The 22904-nt window shown below is 36.9% G+C and overlaps 1 protein-coding gene across 1 annotated transcript in view; it reads left to right on the top strand.

The window, feature by feature from the left end:
• Positions 1-22904, top strand: part of LOC122809759 (histo-blood group ABO system transferase-like) — a 407052-nt gene that overhangs the window by 346715 nt on the left and 37433 nt on the right. Inside the window, exon 7 of the mRNA XM_044081483.1 lies at positions 4268-4402. Coding sequence (XP_043937418.1) covers positions 4268-4402 — 135 coding nt within the window. The remainder of the gene's footprint in view (positions 1-4267; positions 4403-22904) is intronic.

Genomic DNA, 22904 nt, shown 5'->3' with positions numbered 1-22904 from the left:
GTAAGGCCAAAGCAGGCTTACAGTTTTTGGTGAGTTCTTTTTTATGGGTATCCACTGACTGCAACTCTTCACTAACAGCTGCTCTTTGCAAACTGCGGTTCTTCACAAACTGTTCAGTACTTGACAAAAACTGCAGTCTAAGCTATCTTCCACATTTTCAACTGTCTTATTTTTAAAAATAACAATCAGCTGTCCAAAAAGTTATTTTTCCTTTCAATCAGCTTTTCAAATAATCACCTAGCAACCAGGAACATTCTAATGACATCACCCACTATTCAGCTGATTCTCCACAGTTTGTACTTTAGAATCTCCCTCTCAAACATGCACAATTAAAATGTATCAAAACACTGACAAATTCTTAAAACATTCTGTATGTACAGGGGAATACTCAACATTTAAAAAACCTATCTACATTTTCATAATTAGGCTTGCTGGCATACAATGCAAGTTAATTTGAGAATATACACAAATCACCTGCCAGACATGCTAAAACAGATGACAGTATTTTCATTTTCATCACAGATGCAATGTGATTCAATTAAATGTGTTTTAGATTAAATGTTTTGTGATTAGGTGAAAAGATTTTTAGACGTAATGTAATATATATTTTTAATATAGATAGATATGTGTGTATGTATATCTATTTGTATATATATATATATATATATATATATATATATATATATATATATATATCTTTATAGACGCACACACACACACACACACACACACACACACACACACACACACACACACACACACACGCACACACGCACACACACGTGCTCATATGTATCTATACCTATTTATATCTATATCTATTTATATCTATATATCTATGTGTGTGTGTGCCTGTATATATATATATATATATATATATATGGCTCTACTTTCAATTGATGATAATACGATCCACCAAATGGAAAAAACACAAACTCACTTAACCATAAGCTGAGTTGCACGAAAACTAAAAATGCTGAAAGCTAAAATCAGCGAAACCCACTTGAATGGACTACAGTGTACAAAAAAAAAAAAAAAAAGAAAAAATGACAAATATACTAGAACACATTATGCAGGGGTCAAGCCCTCCTGCACCCCCCATACCCCCGCTACTAATATATGCCAACTCCAAGATCACACTACAGTAGGATAATGGGAAACCTCCCTTACCCCAATGTACAGCGATCTCCCACAACTTTGTAATGATACACATAACCTGCCACAATTAAGGTCTCACCTCCACATTGTGATTTACCTGGAAAATATATTTCACCCAAGACTCCGGGAGCAATTCTGCACAAATCCAACATTATAGATGCTGGTACATTCGTACAGCACTAATATTTCTTCTTAAATTTAAAGTGGTATGCCCTATACTCACCATTCAAGTGAATTTCACTGATTAGGCTTTCAACATTGTCAGTTTCCATGAAAGTTAGCTTCCGGTATAGTGTGCTCATGCTTTTGCCAATTGATGGCTCATACTTTTTCCAATTGAAGGAAATGAGCAAAAAGGCAACCCAGTGGAAGCAGCTTCACTTTACTGAGTGCTTTCATTGGTGGTAAACCATCAGACTTCTTCAGAATAAACAACTCCATATAAACTCAACCTTAAATACTTAAACATATGTCACATGGTTTGATAAAGCATCAATAATAGGTCAATAATAGGCTATACACGGCTAAAACCAAACCCCAAATTAACCCTTTGTTAAACTTATGGCAACAACAGCACAAAGGTTGCCTATGTATCACTAAAAATATTAAACTTCAGTTTATATATGGCAAAGTATTTAAAGACTTTCATCAATTGAAGGTAGACCCATATATATATATATATATATATATATATATATACTATATATATATATATATATATATATATATATATATATATAGATACACACACACACACACACACACACACACACACACACGTATTAGAGAAATGAATATCATCAAATTCCCCTTTTGTCGACTTCTGTTTGTTTGACAAAATTTAATCAACTACACAGATGGTCCACTGCTGTGCAAGACTGCACAATTCTTGGGGTTGGGAAATATGCCCATCCCACACAATGTGTGTAATCTTGGAGTTAATGTATATAATTAGCAAGGTTGCCTCCCTGTAAAAAATGTTGCTTTATGCTATTTTTTAAAAAACAAGACACTTGTGCAAAGATAAGCACACACACACACACACACACACACACACACACACACACACACACACACAAAATCACACACATACATGGACACACTTTAGACATATTAATGCCAAACCATACTATTAGATCCCTCCTCTTCCCTGGCCACTACTCTAGCCCTGAGCTATAAACACCCATACACACATTCAACTCCAATGCCAAAATTTTTGTTATACACAAATGTTTCAGAATTACTATTTACTCCAATGTTACACATTGATGTTCAGCTCTTTGCCTATTTTAGTCCTTGTCAACAAAAACATCCAGCTACTTCTGATACCAGAAAATCCTTTGACAAATGGTAAGTTTGACCATGTATATCCATGTACGTATATATATATATATATATATATATATATATATCTATATATATACATACATATATATATATATATATATATATATATATATATATATATATATATATATATATATATATATATATATATGTATATATATATATATATAAATATATATATAAATATATATATATATATATATGTATATATATATATATATATATATACATATACACATACATACATACATATATTTATATAGCATATGCCATACACACACATATATATATATATATATATATATATATATATATATATATATATACATAGATACATATATTTATATAGCATGCCATATATATATATATATATATATATATATATATATATATATATATATATATATGTGTGTGTGTGTGTATGTGTAAAAGTGTCTATATATGTGTGTTTGCATGTGTTGTGTGAAAAATGAAAGGAAAGGGAAAGTTAGGAAATCAGATTGCTTATTACACGTACATGAACTATGTTTCACGTACAGGAAAAAACTAAATATAAAACAGTGCAGGTCACCCAAACCTCATATTCAGTCTTAAATCCCTTCACCCTCATAGCCTTCAAAATCCAGGCATTTGTTTGCCTCATTAGTAGTTCTTACCTATAATGGAAGAAAACTCTACTGTCAACTTCTGTATGTCATTAAAAATAAAAAAGGCAATACCTTAAAAAATTAAAAAGAGTCCAGAAATGAAAACTTTTAGCACAGAAATTGTAAGCACAATAGCTTCCCTTAAAAACCTATAATCCCTGAAAAAATGTGAATGTTTTTTGCTAATTTTATTTTCAACAAATGCTCATACCTGTCAGAATGTTACATCTTGATATAAACTTTTCATCATACCATCTATAGACCATCTCCACACTATGATATTCAATTTGTGCAACTGAAATGCAAAATGTTTTTCAAGAATAATTACAGTGAAATGACATTTAAAATTAGAATTGTACAAGAACATAGAAATGTCTCTAAAATGGCATCAGAAATGTACATTATCAAAACTCCACATAGTTAAAAAGTTATAAGCCTGGCTTGGCTATACCAGTAGAACAGAAAGATTAAGACCTAGCTGTGTCCAAGACAACATGAATTGTATTAGTGACTCAAGAAATTGATGTCTCATGGTGAGACAAGGGATATGCCTATCATGACAGTGTGTGTGTGTGTGTGTGTGGGGGGGGGGGGGGGCAGGGATGGAGTAACAAGGGCATGTCAGTGCAGCCACAATGAGGGCATGACAATCCAGGATGGCAGTGGTAACCCTTGACAGCAATGTGCATGGAATGCATTCATGCAGATGCCACACATCTCCACCCAACTGAAGGGGTTATGTCCTTTCATTTAAAAAAATACTCCCACTACCGGGATACTGGTGAGGGCATCAGACACCCCACTGTCTGCCTGCAGCAGGTTTTGCTATAGGATATCTGAGTGGAAAAGTAATTCTTGTTTGCTTTTGTGTGTTTTGCTGTTTTGTTTGTTTTCTGATGAGCATATAAAATTATCACTAGAGGTTATCTGTGTGTTTTTTAGATATCATGGTACAATGCAAATGTTTTGTGAGTTTATATTCATTTAAAAAATGATACCCAAATGTGTACTTCATCATAAAATTTATTACAAAGGGGGTACTTCATCATAAAATGTATTTTATGCTGAATGCTTAGTAATATAAATATTAACATGGAAATACTGTTTTATTATAGGAGAACTGATGTTAATGTTATGACTCCCTGGTTTGCCCCAATTGTCTGGGATGGTACCTATAATTATGAGATCTTAAATGAACAGTTTAAACAAGGCAACTATTCAACAGGAGTAATCATCTTTGCAGTGAAGAAGTAAGTAAGCTTTTCTGAACAACGTGTCCTTAATTTTGGTTTTCTTATTAAGTATATATGTATCATTTTATTTAGCTGCATGCCTAGTGTTGTACATAGACTCCATTGGTGCTTACATGACATCGTTTTTCCTGGTAATTCCCATTTCTGGCCCATCAAATACAACACCACAGAAAGTAACATTCCTTCTTATCGATGTAAACTAGCTGATTTGAGGGAACTAGCTTTCTTGCCTCATGTCAAGAACCAAGTCTCTGTGGTGGCTTTTGGTTTAGATGGAGTCTGTAACAATTAGCAGAGTAAAGTTAGAAGTTAACATGTACCTGTCCAATAAAACTGTTTTCTTCTGTTTGTGGTTGACAGGATATGATGTAGAGATAATGACCTGACACATATGAGTATCTATGACCAACAGCTGAATATCTGTATTGACCCCTTCAGTCTGTATGGGAATAGTTGATTTGTGCTGCAGTTCTGCCCTTAATCTGGGGTCATTTAGGATATGAGCTCTTCCCTTTACTTCTCCCCACAAGAAAAAAGCTGCTCCTGTGTTGCATATACTTTCTATTCCAAGCAGACATGTCTAACCTTATGAATTCATTTAAAAATTTAGGGTAGCGATTGTAAAGTATTGTTGTAGTTCAATAAGCTGGTCACTTCTTTCAGGCTCTCCATCAAGTATAATCGAAAAAAAAGTGATTTTTGGGTACAGATTGTGTTTTACAATGCAGTTTTGGTTTTAGTATTGTAATGTTTTACTGTTTGTGGTGCTGTTTTCAGATTTAGAGAGAAGTGAAAAGGATATATTTTCTGATGAGCAGATGGAATGTGATGGACACCTCATTTATACTGATTCCCAACTCAGTGAGAAAATCAATTTCTTAGTTATTCAAGAGGCTATAAAAATAAGATATGGAAGGTGCATTGGAAGAAGTTATTCAGCAGATGAAAGTTGTTTCTGAACTTTTGAATTGTTATGCAAAAGAGCTTAAGTCGTTTGGGGATGAAGCTAGTAAATTCTTAAAAGAGCAACATTATTCTACAATATAATTTCAGCAAAAAATTATTGATATATAAAATAAGTCCATGGGACTAATAAGCCAACTGGTTTATACATAATAGAAGATCAATTAAATGATAAAGCATGGCAAAAAATGGTACAAATTTCAGTGAGATTTTGAAAGACAAGGAAGGAGTTTGTAAAAACCATGATTACACAAGGGACTGGAGTCTCCAAATGAACACTGGGTTTGAAAACATTTTACAGACTGACATTATCAGTGGTTGGAAAGGCTGAAGGTACATTTGGTCCAGTTTATAACTTTGTATGCAGATGAACAATTTTTGTCACAATTCTGGGGATCTGGTAAGTAGAAAAGATTAACTGTATTTGTGGATCATAATTTATCAGACACTAAAATGCAGAAAAGAACACCATTTTTGGTAGACGTAAGATAAAGTTCTAATGTCAAAACTTAAGATGTAAGTTTTTATTCTCAGCTGTCTTGAAAGTATTTTTCCAGGTGGAATAAAACTGTTCATCTTAGCTCAGCTGAGTTGATAAAGGACAGGTTACAAATTTACTGTACACGCTGGATTACCTGAGTGAAGAACCTGCAGTGACTGAACTCAGAGACAACGCTAAGTCATTTAGCATCATACACAGTTCTTAGACCGGCACTCTTCCCAACCTAACGCTGAAGAAAAAAAAAATCCATAGTCCTCATGAGTGCAAAACTGTAATAAAGAACTTCTACTAGCTCCTTGCTGCAGTTATTTACACCTGACATCATCCATTTAAACAGCTGAACAATGCAATATTGACCATTGTTGTTCAAATGAAGGTTAGTGTTGCATTTGCACTTGATCTGCAGTTCCTCTGTGGTGTGGATCATACCCCTCCAAAAAGCTTGCACCTGTGCCACAGTCTCCTTTCCCTCCCATTTGCTATGATACTGAAGGGAATAAGTTACTATAATGGTTGCCTTGATATTGTTGAATTAGAAAAAGATTTGAAAATGGGAGTCCTTGAATTGAGAACATGAGACTGTAGTTACAAGTGCACTTGGAAATACATGATGACAAGAAATATACTAAATGGTTACTTCAAGTGACTTTGGAAAATGGAAAAAACATGGAAATGTTATCCAAGAGAGATAAATGGATGACTGCAGTTTGAGGACTGTATGCTTTAATGTTTAATGACTCATCTTTCTCTTGTTTTAAATGCAGCAATTCAATAAAAAGCTAGAGGTTCATGTAATCAGGTCTGTTTAAAGGGGCAAAATGGCACCTGAGCACTAGTGCACTTAGATTTTTTGAATTGCTAAGCTTGTGCCTGTTACATGGACTTGATACTTTTATGAAGCTGTAACTTTTTGTTTACACTGAAGGACAAAAAATAATTTAAAAGCCTTTATATGAGGTTGGTGGTGAGGATGCCCATAAAACTGATAACACTTTGTTTTAGCATTTTATAGTATTTTGGAACTCACTGAGTTACCTTATACAATTGCTTTTAATGACATTTTCAGCATTCTAGATTCTGTGTTTCAATTGACAGTCTCAGACAAATGTTCTCTTATGAGGAGTGATTTAAAATGCATAATCAATATAAAATAACTTTCAATATACTATTTGTACTCAAACTTCTCAAATGTACCCATTTTGTAGGAACATACCTATTTTCAGGCCTGATTTACCCCTGCAGATGATGTACCTATTTTTGTAGGTATATTCCTATTTTCTGGTTTGCTTTACCCCTTCATACAGTTTTCTGAATTCCTCTCATCACACATGACTTTTGAAGTCATCTACTTTACAAAAAATCACACTATATGACCAACATACCAGTAGCACCGATAATGTAAAGAAATGCAACACACATCTTAAATCCCCCCTTTATCAGAAGCAAAGATAAATGACCTTACATGGTAGAATTTTGCAATAAAGCTCATTAAAGTCTATAGATTTTGTACTGTCACTTTCATAACATGTTTATATTTTTCCATAATTCTTGGCACTCTGTTTTTTAAAAATATGTGTTTCAGAATAGTATGCCATATTCCTACTGGAAGTGGTAAGTGTTACGTGATATTTGGTATTCACATTTTATGCCAAGTAGATGTCCAGATATGTGGCTGGATATACTTATTTTTTGAGGGCCTTTGTACCTTTTTCAATGTCTGAAGGTTGAGAGGTGTGTTTATACTACTATATGTGTTGACAGTATCATGGCTTCATTGAATACATTTCATTTGCTCTTAAGGTAGGTAGGCACAAATATCAGTTCATAATTTTATGATGCACATGAAGCTTATACTATATTCAGATCAACTTCAGTTCTTCTGGGGATCGCTCTCCTATGAAATATTTTTCTAAATGATTTATTACATTATTCATAACATGATCTGAAATGAGGGTCCTTTTAAGACATACTTTATAAGTTTAAATGGTCTAGTAAAAGTTGTTGACTTTAGTGTAAAGGCCTGTGGGTCAGTTGTCTGACAAGATTCATTGCCATTAAATTTTATAAGGCGATTGCAGCAAATGAATCTGTGATCTAACTAGGTGCTGCGCTTGTCAGGGCAAGCTTATTCAGGCTTGTTTTGTGAGTTTTATTCATTTACTATTGATCTGACATAAAAATTTGTCTCAGTTTTTGCTGTTTCATATGTGTTAATCATGTATACTTACTGTTTCTGAATTTGGTGTTCTGTTTGCAAATGACAGGATGTATGTTACCCATGTGACAAGTGGTCAAGCATAACTGAGCAGTTTAGCAATGATACTTAAACGCTGTGTTTTTTGGTAATGGTGAGTATTTTGGTATTTCTATTTTTCCATTAATAAAGCTGTCATCTAGCAACATAACAGGCATAAGATTGCCTGTGATGTGACAAAGGCTTTTTGTAGTAATATGGGAGTTATTTTTGTCTCCTTTGTTAATTGCTTACATATTGGATGGGTGGATAAGAAGAATCTCTATTTAAAAAATTGATGTGTGGAATTAGGATGTACTGGTCCAGTTTAGTATCAGTGCTGTGGGATATGTGTTTATGGTGTAATGTTTCATAGTTCACTGTTATACAATGAGTAGTAATTGAATCGTCATTTATTGTACTGAGTTTTAATTTCAGTCTTCAGTGATAAGGATGAGATGGAATGAGATGGAAATGTCTTAATTAGTGTGCTGTTCTGGTTATGTAGTTCAGTATTCAGATTATGTTGAATTAGGTATTACATACCACCATATAGGATTAAATAGTGTTAATGTGGATGGCTGGATAACATGCTACATTTCCAAGGCTGATCAGATATGCAGTCATACATATAATATAAATATATATATAAACTAAGGCTGAATGTCAGTGGACCCTATCCTTTCTTCCACCCATTTTGTAATCTTATGAGAGTTGAGCTATTTAAAGGTATATGTTTAGTGGCTAGAGGGATGTAAACATATTGTTCATGTCAAGGGATTAGATTGAATGGATGGATAATACGTTGCCATATGTGAAGACTGCCTATTCAAGTTACACTGAATGATTTTTTTTCTCAAGTGCAAATAGGGGTGTTAATAATGAATTATTATTGAACAGTAAGACAACTTGAGAAATTAAAAATAGTTTCTGCAGTTTGTCAACAGTTCCTATTTTTGATACTGACAAAAACGAAAGGTGTCAGTGTCACAGATAAACAGCCTGCTCTAAGCTTCCTAACTTTCTTGATAAGACTTGATAATATTCTTAAATGTTACAAAACCCTTGCATTTACATTATTCAAAATATTATAGCAATAACCCACGCCTGGGTGTGGGTAATGCTGGATTTACCTACAGTTGGCATGGTTAGGTCACAAGGGCGAAGCGAACCCAGAAGTGGGTTATTGCTATTATACAATGACATTATTTAAGAAAAAAAATAATTACTTTTCTTAAATAATGGCATTGTATAATTCCTCCTTGCTGCCCTTCCGCAGTTGTCTGGTATTCTGCAGCAGTTTTGATGTACTACGCATGCGTATGCCTACGCAGTACATCAGAGCTGTGGGCAAAAGCAACGGAGAAAGCAAGATCTCCATTGCTTTTTACTGTTTCACTATGTTAAATGGGTTTAACATAGCAAAACAGCTTTAAAAAAAGCAACGGAGAATCTCTGTAACTTATTTTAAAGGTGTCTCGCTATGTTAAACCCATTTAACATAGCGAGACAGTTTTGAAAAAAGCAACGGAGAAAGCAAGATCTCCATTGCTTTTTACAAACTGTTTCACTATGTTAAATGGGTTTAACATAGCAAGACAGCCTTAAAATAAGTAACGGAGATCTCCGTTGCTTATTTTAAAGCTGTCTCGCTATGTTAAACCCATTTAACATAGCAAGACAGGTTTAAAAAAAAAAGCAACGGAGAAAGCAAGATCTCTGTTGCTTTTTGCACACTGTCTCGCTATATTAAAGGAGTTTAACATAGTGAGACAGCTTTAAAAAAAGCAACGGAGATTCTTCGTTGCTTTTTTAAAGCTGTCTCGCTATGTTAAACTCCTTTAACATAGCGAGACAGTGTTTTAAAAAAGACTTATACTAATGGAAAATGTCCGGGCGACCGGACCTTTTTCCATTAGTATAAGTCGATTTACAACGTGCACACTGACCAATCAGCGTGCACATTTTGGAATATTAATGGGGGGTCATGGTATAATTCACATTATCCCACTGCCTGTTATATTATTAAACTCTTCACCAGGTTGTTAGTTTCACTGTTTCAGTGACCTTCATGCCACCCCTGCATTTACAAGAAAAATGTATATATTTATGTTTTTCATCCACTTGCTGTTTTGTTCCCCTTGATATAACCCATTATTTCCCCTATGTGACCATCTGTATTTTATTTGTTGTTTTTTTATTTAAATATTTTATGACATTAGCTTTACTAGGGTGCCCCCTGAATTGTCTTGTTTCTTTGATCCATTAATACCTTCCTACATGGATTACAGTCTTTAAGAAACTTTTGAAATCATGTTATTTTTACTTTCATTTTGGCCTCATTATTAAAAATTTACACCTGTTTTCCAGTGTCACATGCCCTACCATTTTTTTATGTTACCATACACTAAGCACAACTGGGCCATTCAAAGGGTGACCTGGGTGTATTGTGTGGTTAAGTGGCTTACAGAGCGTCACTAATGGAGGCAAAGAAAATCTAAGTCAGTACTGCTGAATAAAGTTCATTAACACATCATAGACTTAATGCTCTGTGTTACTGCGGCAGTGGTGGTGCTGCGGTAGCGTTGTCGCCTCATAGCAAGATGTTGTTCCGTTCGATTCTCAGCTTTAGCGTCTTTTGTGTGGAGGCATACGTGAATGGGGCGTGCCTTCGTTGAAGGTTGTGCATCAGGGCTGGTAACCTGGTACATAAAAATCCACTACCAATCATTAGCGGACCGGAGTTCCACTGTGGTGACCCCTAACCGGGAAAAGCCGAAAGACACAAACAGTCTTAATGCTCTGTGTTCAGCTACCATTTTTGAATTCTGTCCCCCATAATCTCAATTGACTCTCCGTATGATAGGGTAATTTTACTGCCTCATTTATTACTTCTCTAGGACCATTGCGCTATTTGTTAGCCAACAACTAGTACCTTAGATGCTTCCTTAGTTGTAGACTGATTTTTGTCCCTCATCGGGCCTCTATTTGGGCCTCTTTCTCTGTATTCAGACTTGCCCTATCACACTTGATCCTAGATTGCCATGAATCACTCTGCTTTTTCACAAAGTCACAAGGCAAAACTGGCAGAGAGTCTTTTAGCTGTAACAGCTGCAAGATCTGCATTTCCTACTGACTTATTCTCAGGGCACAGCATTTACTCCTTTCTGGGTGAACTACTTTTTTAGTTCCCTGGTGACAACAGTGTTTCTATGTTTTTTTTCAGAGGGTACTAGGAAGAACTGCTGCCTGTGTGAACAGTTTTATATAAACTGCTTTTCAGTGAACAACTGCTCTATCTCAATCTACAGCATGTAACATTTGAGTTCCTCTGTAATTAGAACTCTTGATAAGTACAGTGTGTGCTGAACTCTCTTGACAAATACAGCATGCACATTTTCAGACCTATCTGCTGTATAATCAGTTTCTTAGTCTGTACTGCTGACAGTATCTCTGTTCCTAATCTGCCTCATACCTTATGTGCAGTTATCTGCATATCCTGTCTTTGTTTTGGTTTTCTTGGATATTCTAATTTCTTCCCACATTGCAAAGACATTTAGTAGGTGAATGGTGAATCAAAATTGTGCATAGCAGACTTATGTATGTGTGTTTGTATGAGTTTTATAAATGAAAGGCCTGGCTATCTTTTTCTGATATACTTCTATTCCCACCTTGCTCAGCAAACTTTGAGGATGGTGGTAGCTTGTTATGAGGTCACTATAGTAGCAGGATGTGACTGAAAAGGATTGATTGGAACCTGCATCAAGCAAAGCTCTCAAGAATCATATATTGTCAGGCAGTTCTCTTTTTTTAAGGATCAAGGATCGTGTGTAATAAAGGAGATGACATTTTTCATAGTGCTGAATGAAATTTAGAAGCATGACTTTTATTAGTTTATCATAGCCCATAACATGCAAACATTTAAAGCATTATTCTGCTAGATTCTACTCTTGTTCTGCACTTTCTTTGTTGAGATTTAATAACGTATAACACATCCACCTCACTTGTAACATATTTTGTCACACATTTTGGTGAAGAAAGACTGAGGTATGTTCTCTGGCCATAGTTCATATATGAAAAGAGCAAGCTTGTTTCATCCTGTGAATTGTACATACCACTGAAAGCATTACTCATGGTCCAACAGTTAGTCTGCATTTATACATCTCTGCCACAGTGAGATATGATAATCATTAAAATAAATAGTATTAAGCATCCTCTTCCCTTATTAATGATATCTTGCTTTTGTTTGATCCTGTGTTAGTTGGACAGTCTTCTACATTCAAGTATGCAACAATCTACACTGAGAGAATTAGTTGTTCAGTAAACAAAGTCACTGCTTATGGGCAATATTACCTATCCTTAAATAGTTGCATTATTGGAGATGTTTATAGAAAGGAAGGGGAGACAGGAGTTCAGCACTCATATGGGCATGTGGGAAACCTTTGCCGTACTGTAAAATGCTTTTTCAGTTTTTCATTCTTATTATAATAATTTCAGTGAGTTTTGCTTTCAAAAATTGGTGGTTAGAAAATTGATTTTGAGCTGAATTTCTGCCTATATTTTAAATATTGTAGATGAACATTTGCCGCTTTAACTTGCTCACTGCAGTTACACAAGCAGGATGCAGATAACATTGTTCCTCAAAGTCCAGCTTACTGTGTTAGAAAATTACTCACAAATGCCCTATTTGAAATGAAAGATTACCTTTTTTAATGTTTTAGTTTCATTTTTTTTCTGATAAGCATATATAAAATTACCAGTAGAGGCCAGGACAGTCCAAGGCAGGATAAATCTGCAAGTTTATATAATGATACACACCTATTATTTATGTGTTTATTTTTTCAGAGTATCTTGCACATTGCACTTTCAATGTATATTGTTATTATTCTTTCTGTGCCATCTGTAAATTCTTTTCTACATTGTAGTGTTGGAAAAGCAGCTCAGTGCTTAAAAAAAACTGTTATACTACTCTAGTGACTTTCTGTATCTTTTTTTTCTGTACTGTTGTTTTGTGCTATAATACATGTTCTACTCAGGGTCCTTTTATCTATCTTATTTTTTACCTTTGTTTTTGTCCCTCTGACCTCCTGTTTTTATTACCTACTGTGAGCTACTGACAGTCTTTGGTAGAGTTGGTTGTGGGATCTCCCACTTCTAACCCCTTCCCTCGTGCTGGTCATTTCTGAAATGTATACTATCCTACTTATCAATACATAGCCCATAATAGTGCACATCCCTTTCTTTCATTTATTCCAAGTCGATATTACTTATTGCACCCACTATCCCTTACTAAAGTCTAGTTTTACTCACTAATACCAGTATATAACCAATATATATTCTGGCTATAATGTTTTGGCTTTTTAACATGCGAGCATCTTAGCTCTATTAAAAACATTGTGCTTTTTTCTCACTAACACATAGTATAACTGGTAATTTTGTATATCTTTGCTTTTTATATGTGTAACTTTATTTGCCTGTATTTGTGATCCTAAAGATTTAATGTGTAACTTTATTTGCCTGTATTTGTGATCCTAAAGATTCAATAAAGTAAACTGTGTACTGTACTAAATTGCATATATCTGCTTTTATGCATGTACTCTCATTATACCGATGCTAAAATAGCATTCTTGTATTACTTTATGGAGCTTTTGTCCCCGGGCATACATTGAAAATGGGTTTTTGACCCAGTGGACTTTCCCAGTAAACAAATGTCAATAAATAAATAAATAAATAAAATTTTAAATATATCCACAGCCATGTTTTTATACCAGGCTACATACCTTCCTAACTAAATCCATCCCATGTGTAGCTGTGCTCTGCCATCTCTGCCCACCACTACAATAGTCCTTCTCAATCCTAGATAAGTAGAGGTCAGACTTTTCTTCATATGCTATCATTAGATTTGTTTTGTAATACTACTCACATTCTTAGATTCTACAACACTATGCCCAAAACCTACCAATCTTACATTACTTACTGTTTCCTTAAATGGCTAAAAGACCATTCCTTCCATTTTCCTACTGACCATAAAGCCAGTAAGTGTTGAATTTCTTGGATATTATGCCTTTTTATACAAATTTTAAACACTGCCTAGCTTTAGATAGCTAACATTTGATGTACAAATACAGTTCAGTTTTGCCGCTGCTGGTAATAATAATAATAACAATAATAAACAAAATAATACTTCTTGTTGTTGTGTCTTTCGGCTTTTCCCAGTTAGGGGTCGCCACAGCGGAACTCTGGTCCGCTAATGATTGGTAGTTGATTTTTACGTGCCGAGTTACCAGCCCTGATGCACAACCTTCAATGAAGGTACGCCCATTCATGCATGTCTCCACGCAGAAGACTCTCTAGCTGAGAATCGAACTGGACAGCGTCTAACTGTGAGGCGACAATGCTACCGCAGCACCACCACCGCGAATAAACAAAATAATAATAATACTAATAAACAAAATTATAATACTAAACAAAATAATAATAATTCATTATTATTATTATTATTATTATTATTATTATTATTACTATTTATAATGAAATACATGTTTGGTCCTTTAAATGCTCTTTCTATGTACTCTGCCTTATTCCCAGTACAGCCTTAACATTGACCAGTATTTTATTATTTAATCATTGTGGCCTTATCAACCCTATCTCAGACATGGATTAAACTTGATTCACCTCTTTAGAACTTTATTTTTGATAACTATGCTTTTTATAACAATGATAAACAGGAACAAAGAAGGGTAGTGGCTGACCTTCTTACTGAGCTTTCTGTCTAATCTGCCTAACCTTTTCCAAGTACTTCCTTGAATTTGTGCCATAACAGAGACCTGGTTCAAGGAAGCAGAAAGCACCCCTGCACTACCAGGCTATAACTCATTCCACACCTTTCGGCCCTAGTACTTGGACGAAGCTCCAAAGGCAGTGGTGTTTCCATATTCATAAAGGATGTGCACACTTCCAGAGTAGTAGCCCAACATAACTCATCCGAGATACTTCAGGTGCAGCTAACATTGGGTAAGACAGCAATTCAGGTTGTAGCCTGCTATAGGTCACCAACCATGTACCAAGACTCACACTCCACATTCCTAAGCACCCTGAAGAATATTAGGGTCCAACCTAACACTCTCATATTGGGTGACTTCAACTACCCCTCCATTAAATGAGAAAACTACTCATGTACCAATACACTTGCCCAACATTTCCTGGAATTCATTAATTCCAATGCCCTGGACAAGCTCATTCTTATCCCCACTTGAAGTAGCAACATCCTTGACCTGGTCATTACTAACATAGGCAATCATTGCTCTACACCGATAGTCAACCCCTCCCTGGTTAAATCTGACCAAAAACTAATCACCTTGGAACTCCACATCCCTCCCACCCCCACCCCCCCACCACCACAAAGGTAACCACCATGAAAAATTTCTCCAAAGCTAACTTTGGGCTCCTGAAAACAGAGGTGACTAACTTCACTGCACCCATGCAAATGGACATCAGTTGCATGACTGCTGAATCATACACCAATGAACTGTAAGAACACGTACACAAATGCATGGATCTCGCCATACCCAACAGAACCAAGATGCTCTCCTCCAAAAAAAGGAAGCCAATCTGGTGGTCCCCTGCCATAAACAAACTCTACAACAGAAGGAGGAAGCTGATATGGAATAAGGTGAAGTCCCAAGACTGGAAAAACTCCCTTATCAGCCTCAACAAAAAGCTGAGATCCTTCATCAAATCCTCTAAAGCTAGCTATGAAAACAGAATTGCAGCAGATAGTAAAAGAAAACTACAAGGCCTTCTATAGTTATGTAAAGAATCTCCACGGCAATACCCAGATTTGCCCTGAGCTACTGTACAATGACTGGCCGACAGATTCAGTGCCAACTTTACCCCTACCCCCCCAAGGGACCAGAATACCATTACATTGCTAGGCACCCAGTACTACTGCTGCACAGGTTAAACAGCACTGTCCAAGGCCAAGAATACAGCTTCTATGGGACCTGACAATATCCCTGTCTGTGTTCTACATGAAATACAGAGGGAACTGGCACCTCACCTGTGTGCCCTGTTCAGTCACAGCCTCACCTCAGGCTTTGTCCCTACCAAATGGTGCACTGCTACAGTTATCCCTCTCAACAAAGGAGGAGCAACTACAGACCCTGGGAACCATCACCCCATTAGCCTGATGAGTCTGATATGCAAAGGTATGGAACACATCATCACGGACCTAATAAACAAAGATATAGGTTCATGGGTTCATAGGTAGGTACTAGGCTATTGGCCCTAGGGCCTATATAAGCCTAGCCAAAAAAGTACCCTGGCTTTTGCCCCCCCAAGAAAATTATTTTCCTGTGCCCCTGTCGAGCAGAACCACAGAAGTAATCCCCGGGGTGAATTTCCTATTTCCCATCCAATCATCAAGATTTTTCTTGAAGAGTGATAATGAGGAGCTTTGTTTGGCATAGATAGGTAGTCTGTTCCAGAGTATGGGAAGTCTCTGGGACAGGGATCTATCCCTCCAGCATGTTCTGTTTATTGAGGTGAGAATATTTAGGTCCCTACAGCATGTAGCTCAGAGGGATTGGGATTTCTTTAAGTGGAGCATGTCCAACAGCTCTGGGTTTGAGATAGCTTTGTATGTTAGGCAGAGATCGCTTCTGAGTAGGCGATATGCGACAGAGTAAAGCTGGAGTTTTTTGAGATGGTCTGCGCAGGGCATCTGTTTGAGGCCAGTAATCCTTTTTGTGAGGTATTTCTGTGGCCCTTCCAGTTGTTGTAGATGTCTTGTGAGGTACATACCAAAAGGGGCATTGTATTCTATAATGGGTCTAATGAGTGATGAGTAGAGGGGAACAATGACCTCTTTTTTTCTGGATGAGAAACCTTTTGTGATGAGGTGTGCCACATAGAAGGATTTCCTGACTACTGTGATGATGTGATTATCAAAGGAGAGACTACTGTCCACCTATGTCCCAAGGTCTCTTATCACACTTTCAGTATTAAGTAGACTAGCACCTATGTGGTAGTTCATGGGTACAGAGTTTTTACCAAAGGGGATGACAATGCACTTTTTGGCATTGAGCTTCAGGCCATGGCTTTGACACCAGGCATCTGTCTCAGTAAGGCCCTTTTGTAAGATGTCCACATCGTTAGGAGTTTTGATTATGGCTCCTAGTTTGCAGTCATCTGCAAACTTCGTTAGCCATAACTTCTGTGTTAGCCTGTACTTCAGAGAATTAGATACCAAACAGGAGAGGACCCAGGACTGAACCCTGTGGTACTCCACTTGTCACTGGTCTGAAGTCGGATTTGGAGCCTGCTACTTTCACAGTGTAGGTTCTGTCCATGAGCCAGTTGGCAACCCATCTTGTGACATATGGATTTATACCTAGTTTAGGGAGTTTATCTATAATTCCAGAGTGAGGGGGGGTGGTGTCGAAAGCCTTGGCGAGATCTAGATAGGCTGTGTGAACCACCTTACCCTCATCTATGGCTTTGGTGACTGCTTCAAAGAAGTCTATCAGGTTTAGGAGACATGATCTGCCTTTTACAAACCTGAACTGGTTGGGGTCCAGAGTTTGGAGATTTCAAATCTCTTTGTTTATGAGTTCCATGATGATACATTGCATGGACTTGCAGACCAGGCTTGTCAGGCTAATGGGGCGGTAGTTCCCAGGGTCCATTGTGGCTCCCCCTTTGGGGAGTGGGATAACCATCATGGTGCAACATTCAGTGGGCACAAAGCCTGAGGTGAGGCTATGATTGAACATGGTACTTAGGTGGGGTGCCAGTTCATTCTGTAGTTCATGTAGAATGCAGCCTGGGATATTGTCAGGTCCCATGGATGCTGTGTTCTTGGCTTTGGAGAGTGTGTTTTTTACCTGTGCAGCCATGATTACAGGAACTTTGCATTTGTCTGGTATAGAGATGGGCCCTCTAGGGGGGTGGTTGTAAAGTTAGCACTAAACCTATCTGCCAGGATGTTGGCAATATCAGTTGGTTCTGTATATTTAGTGCCTTTGTGCTGTAACTCAGAGCAGACCTGAGTGTTGCCATTGGGATTCTTGACATAGCTATATAATGCTTTGTGGTTGTCTTTAAAGTCAGTGGCAATTTTGTTTTCGTAACTAGCTTTGGAGGATTTTATGAGGGATCTCAGCTTCTTACTGAGGCTGACCAGGGAGTTCCTCCAGTCATGGGATTTTACTCTTTTTTGCAACAGTTTCTTGCTTCTGTTGTAGAGTTTGTTTATGGCAGAGGACTACCAGACTGGCTTCCTTTTTTTTGGAGGATTACATCTTGGTTCTATTAGGGATAGCATGATTCATGCACTCATGTAAGTGCTTATAAAGTGCATTTGTGTAGGATCTCCAAACTGTGGATCCCACACAGGTTAGTTTTTTGAAGGGTAGATCATGCCTACTCAACTTGGTCAACTTCTTTGAGTCAGTCACCAGAACTGTGGATGAAGGCAAGGTGGTTCATACAGCCTACCTTGATCTGGCCAAGGCCTTTGATACCATTCCCCACTCACAAATCATAGTAAAACTGACCAAGCTTGGCATCAACCCCTATATCACTAGGTGGGTTGCAAACTAGCTCACAAGTAGAACCCACAGTGTGAAAGTAGCTGACTCCAAATCAGACTGCCGACCAGTCACAAGTGGAGTCCCACAGGGTTTGGTCCTGGGTCCTCTCCTGTTTGGTATTTACTTCTCTGAAGTCCAGGCCAACATGAAGGGACTCTGGCTGACAAAATTCACAGACAATTGCAAGTTGGGAGCTATTATTAACTCCCCAAGTGATGTTGACATCCTACAGAACGGCCTCACTGAGACCAATGACTGGTGTCAGAACCATGGCCTTAAGCTCAATGCCAAAAAATATGCCATCATCCCCTTTGGGAAAAAAACATTTCCCATGAATTACCCCATCAATGGTAGTCCACTGAACATAGAAGGCATTATAAGAGATCTAGGAACACAGGTTGACAGCAACCTCTCTTTTGACCACCACATTGCCACTGTCATCAGAAAGTCATTCTATGTGGCCTATCTCATTACTAAGGGTTTTGCATCCAAGAAGAAAGAGGTCATTGTCTACCTCTACCTTTCCCTCATTAGGCCAATCATTGAGTACAATGCCCTATTTGGCACGTACCTCACTAAACACCTGCAACAACTTGAGAAGCCACAAAGGTACCTCACAGAGAGGATCCTAGGCCTTAAACATTTGTCCTATATGGACAGATTAAAAAAAACTCCAACTATTCTCTGTCTCATATCGCCTACTAAGAGGTGATCTCTGCTTGACTTACATAGCCATGTCTGACCCAGCTCTGTTAGAAATGCTACAACTAAGAAATCCTAATCCCTCCATAGCACACACTCCACAGACATCAACCTCATTACCACAATCAACAGAACATGCTGGAGGGACAGTTTCATAACCCAGAGACTGCCCATGCTATGGAATAGACTTCTCATACATGCCAAGCAGAGCACCTCACTGGCCCTCTTCAAGAGAAATCTTCATGAGTGGATGGGAAATAGAAAATTCACCCCAGGGATCACTCCAGTGGCTTTACTCGACAGAAGCACTGGGAACTAAGGTCAGGTGGCACAATGCCTTGGTAAGCCTATGGGCTTGGCTTGTAAAGGCCCCAGGGCCATTAGCCTAGTACACACCTATGAACCTATATAAATCCTCAAGTTGGTCTGCAGCATAAGTAACCCTCAGTGGCTACACTAAATGTACATTGTTTGTTTCCACCTATCCCACACCCATCTGTGTTGACTCCTATCATTCTATTTTGAGTGTCTGATGCCACAGTGATTTAAACCTGTCCTTGTAATGCTCAAAGACACCATTCTCAGATTCTTCATAACAAGCAGCTGAAAATGATCCAGACTTCACACAAATGGAACAAACCTTTGCTCATGCAAATCTACTTTCTAGGAATCATTCACTTTGAATGCAATTAAGTCTCCTAACAAATGTCATGACACCTTTGTACATTTCAGTGCACTCAGTTATCACAGTCCATTAATCATTGCAGGTCCTATCAGCCCCCAGCTATTCTTCACAACAGTTTACACATAACAATCCTTACCAACAGACACTTTCATCCACTGTCTGGTTTCCTAAGGTTAAATTCACTCTTGTACTCTTTAATAAAAATAAATGTTCAGTACTTATCATAATCACAGATTTGAATGAGCAGGCCCATCTTTGGTAACAGCAAGACTACTGTCAGTCAAAAGGCATATTGTGTTTCCACTATAAATCATCAGCTTACAACAAGATGATGTTACAACCAGAAAATTACAACCAGTTATACGTTTATCTACACATAAAATATAATAAAAAGTGTTTTTAAAATGGGTAAGCCCTCCTGGACCCCAAGTGGAGGAATTCATCCCCCCATAACTCCTCCAACATACATATACTATGTTACACACATGGAGAAAAATAAAAATACAAGATTTGTGAATCATTGCCAAGTTATACACTACCATCAATGATTTTCACTGAAAAACTACAACTGATGGTGTGCAACTCAGCCAGCTATGACTGACAAGTTACAATGTTGTCCACTTGCAGCTCAGTAAAAATTAGAGAAGTTGCAGGCTGCTGTCTGTCTTATGCTTTCCCAAGCTACTAACTCATCCTCTTTTACAAATAAAGTTCTGTGCTCCAGGTATCTAGTGTACCATGTAAAGTGGCAATATTTCTTTTTTTATTTATTTTATTTTACATTTGTTGACCGGGATGATCCGACTGGACACATGTCCATTTTCAGCGGAGGCCCGGGGTGAAAAGCTCCACATTTACAGCAAATAACATACGAGATACAAAAGCAAATGTCATACTATTTACAAAGTTACATATTGTTACATTAATAGCACATAGGAGAAACAATATATAAAATCAGACCTCTTGACTGAATCAGCAAGAAGAGGCATATTAAAAAGGATGGATATGCTCATCCAGATTAATCATTAGGTAAATGTTAATAATAATAGTTATATCCAATATGAGGAGATCCACCCTCAACAACAGCAAAGACCCAGGCTCATCCTGTTGGATGGTCTCCCTCATATTAACATACATGTGATTATTCTGGTCCCAAAGAAACTTGGACCTATTGATCATCTTCTTAGTGTTTTGCAATTTTATTCAGAAAAGACCACATAGATGCTGCACAAATATCATCCAACGATGCATTATGGAAAATATCATGAGGGGTAGCTGCTGCTTGAAAATGTGCTGTAGGGTATGAAGGCATTGTCTTATTATATATATATTTGTTGTTTTTGTAGAACGTAATGCAAGCTGTTAATTATTTTGGCTATACTAATCACAGACAATTTGCAACCAAGATTGTATGTCAGAAAAAGATGCAAACAAATGAGAATCTTTCCTGACAGATTTTCTCCTGTCCACATAAAATCTGAGTTGTCTGATGGCATCCATGCAATTCAACAAATGTTCAGTTCTGTCTGAGTAATTAGATAAAAGTTCAAGAAAGTAATATGACTGGTCAAGGTGAAATTTGCTGGCTACTTTAGGCTTAAAAGCTAGATTTGTACACAAGTTGGAAACACTGTCGTTTTGGAAGAACAGTTAAGGAGGATAAACAGAAAAGGCTTTTAATTCTGAAATTCTTCTTACTGAAGTTACTATTAGTACAGTGAAAACAGTTTTCCAGGATAAGTATTTTATCTCCAGTGTAGACACTGGTGTGAAATTAGGAGTAAGCTTTCCTAAGACCGAATAAAGCTCTCACAGCAGAATAGGATCCTTTTGTTTAAATTAAATGAAGGTACCCTTCTGAAAGCATTTAAGACCTTTCTTGGAGCTTTGCTAGAAATTAGAAACAGCATCAAAACAGTTGTGAAAGTATAGATGATGCATGTGTTAAAATCTTGTAAGTGTTAAAAAGATCTAGTCCCTTGGGCGAAGATTCAAAGAAAAATATTTTGTTATACAAAAAAGACTGAAGCAGAAGGATCCTGTCAATGGATAAATTGCCATTCTATTGTACTGTGTCCAGCATGTATCCTATTGTAATGTTCACTGTAATTTCTAAGGATTTCAATATTGGGACCATGGATTCCCAAACAGCTAAATTTCTGCTTAATGAGGTGTAAGTAAGAAGCCAATCTCTCAAATATTTATTTATTTGCATTTCTTAACCAAGAAAGTCTGACTTGTTAAATTACCCTTTTAAGTGGAGGTCTGTAGAAAAAAGCTCCACAAAAAGAAACTATGAACTATTACATACATAGTGAAATACTTTTAAAATTTACAACTTCGGGTTTAGTACAATTACAACCAACAGATAGACAAAAGGATCCACAGACAGGTACTATCAACAACCTAGTTTATTGAAAGATTTGGCGCTTTTGTATAGATTATAACAGCGCTTCTTCAGAATCCATTGAAAATACTCACACATGCCTATTTTTATACTCCTCCTCAAAAAATCACGTTCTAAAAAAAAAATAACACATCATTTATCAAACAATTTCCTTCCATATTAAATAAGTAAATGCCATCCATAAAGGCATATATTATTCTAAAACTCAGTTAATTAATTCACTAATATAAAATAAAATAAGATAAAATCAAATGAAACATAAGGCTCCTAGATAAACCTTATATGACATGAGATGTTATGTGATCCTATCTCGCCTACATTCTGAATGATGGGTTCGGAGCCGATCCCTCGGCTCCGACTCGGCACGCTTATGCCAAAGAGCGAAGTCTCTTATTGGCTGAGCTTACTATATCCC

The sequence above is a fragment of the Protopterus annectens genome, chromosome 8.part0 (genome assembly GCF_019279795.1).
Source record: "Protopterus annectens isolate FY-2018-M chromosome 8.part0, PAN1.0, whole genome shotgun sequence".
NCBI classification, from domain to species: domain Eukaryota; kingdom Metazoa; phylum Chordata; order Ceratodontiformes; family Protopteridae; genus Protopterus; species Protopterus annectens.
The sequence above is the reverse complement of the archived record's forward strand: the minus strand, read 5'-3'. Positions and strand labels throughout refer to the sequence as shown.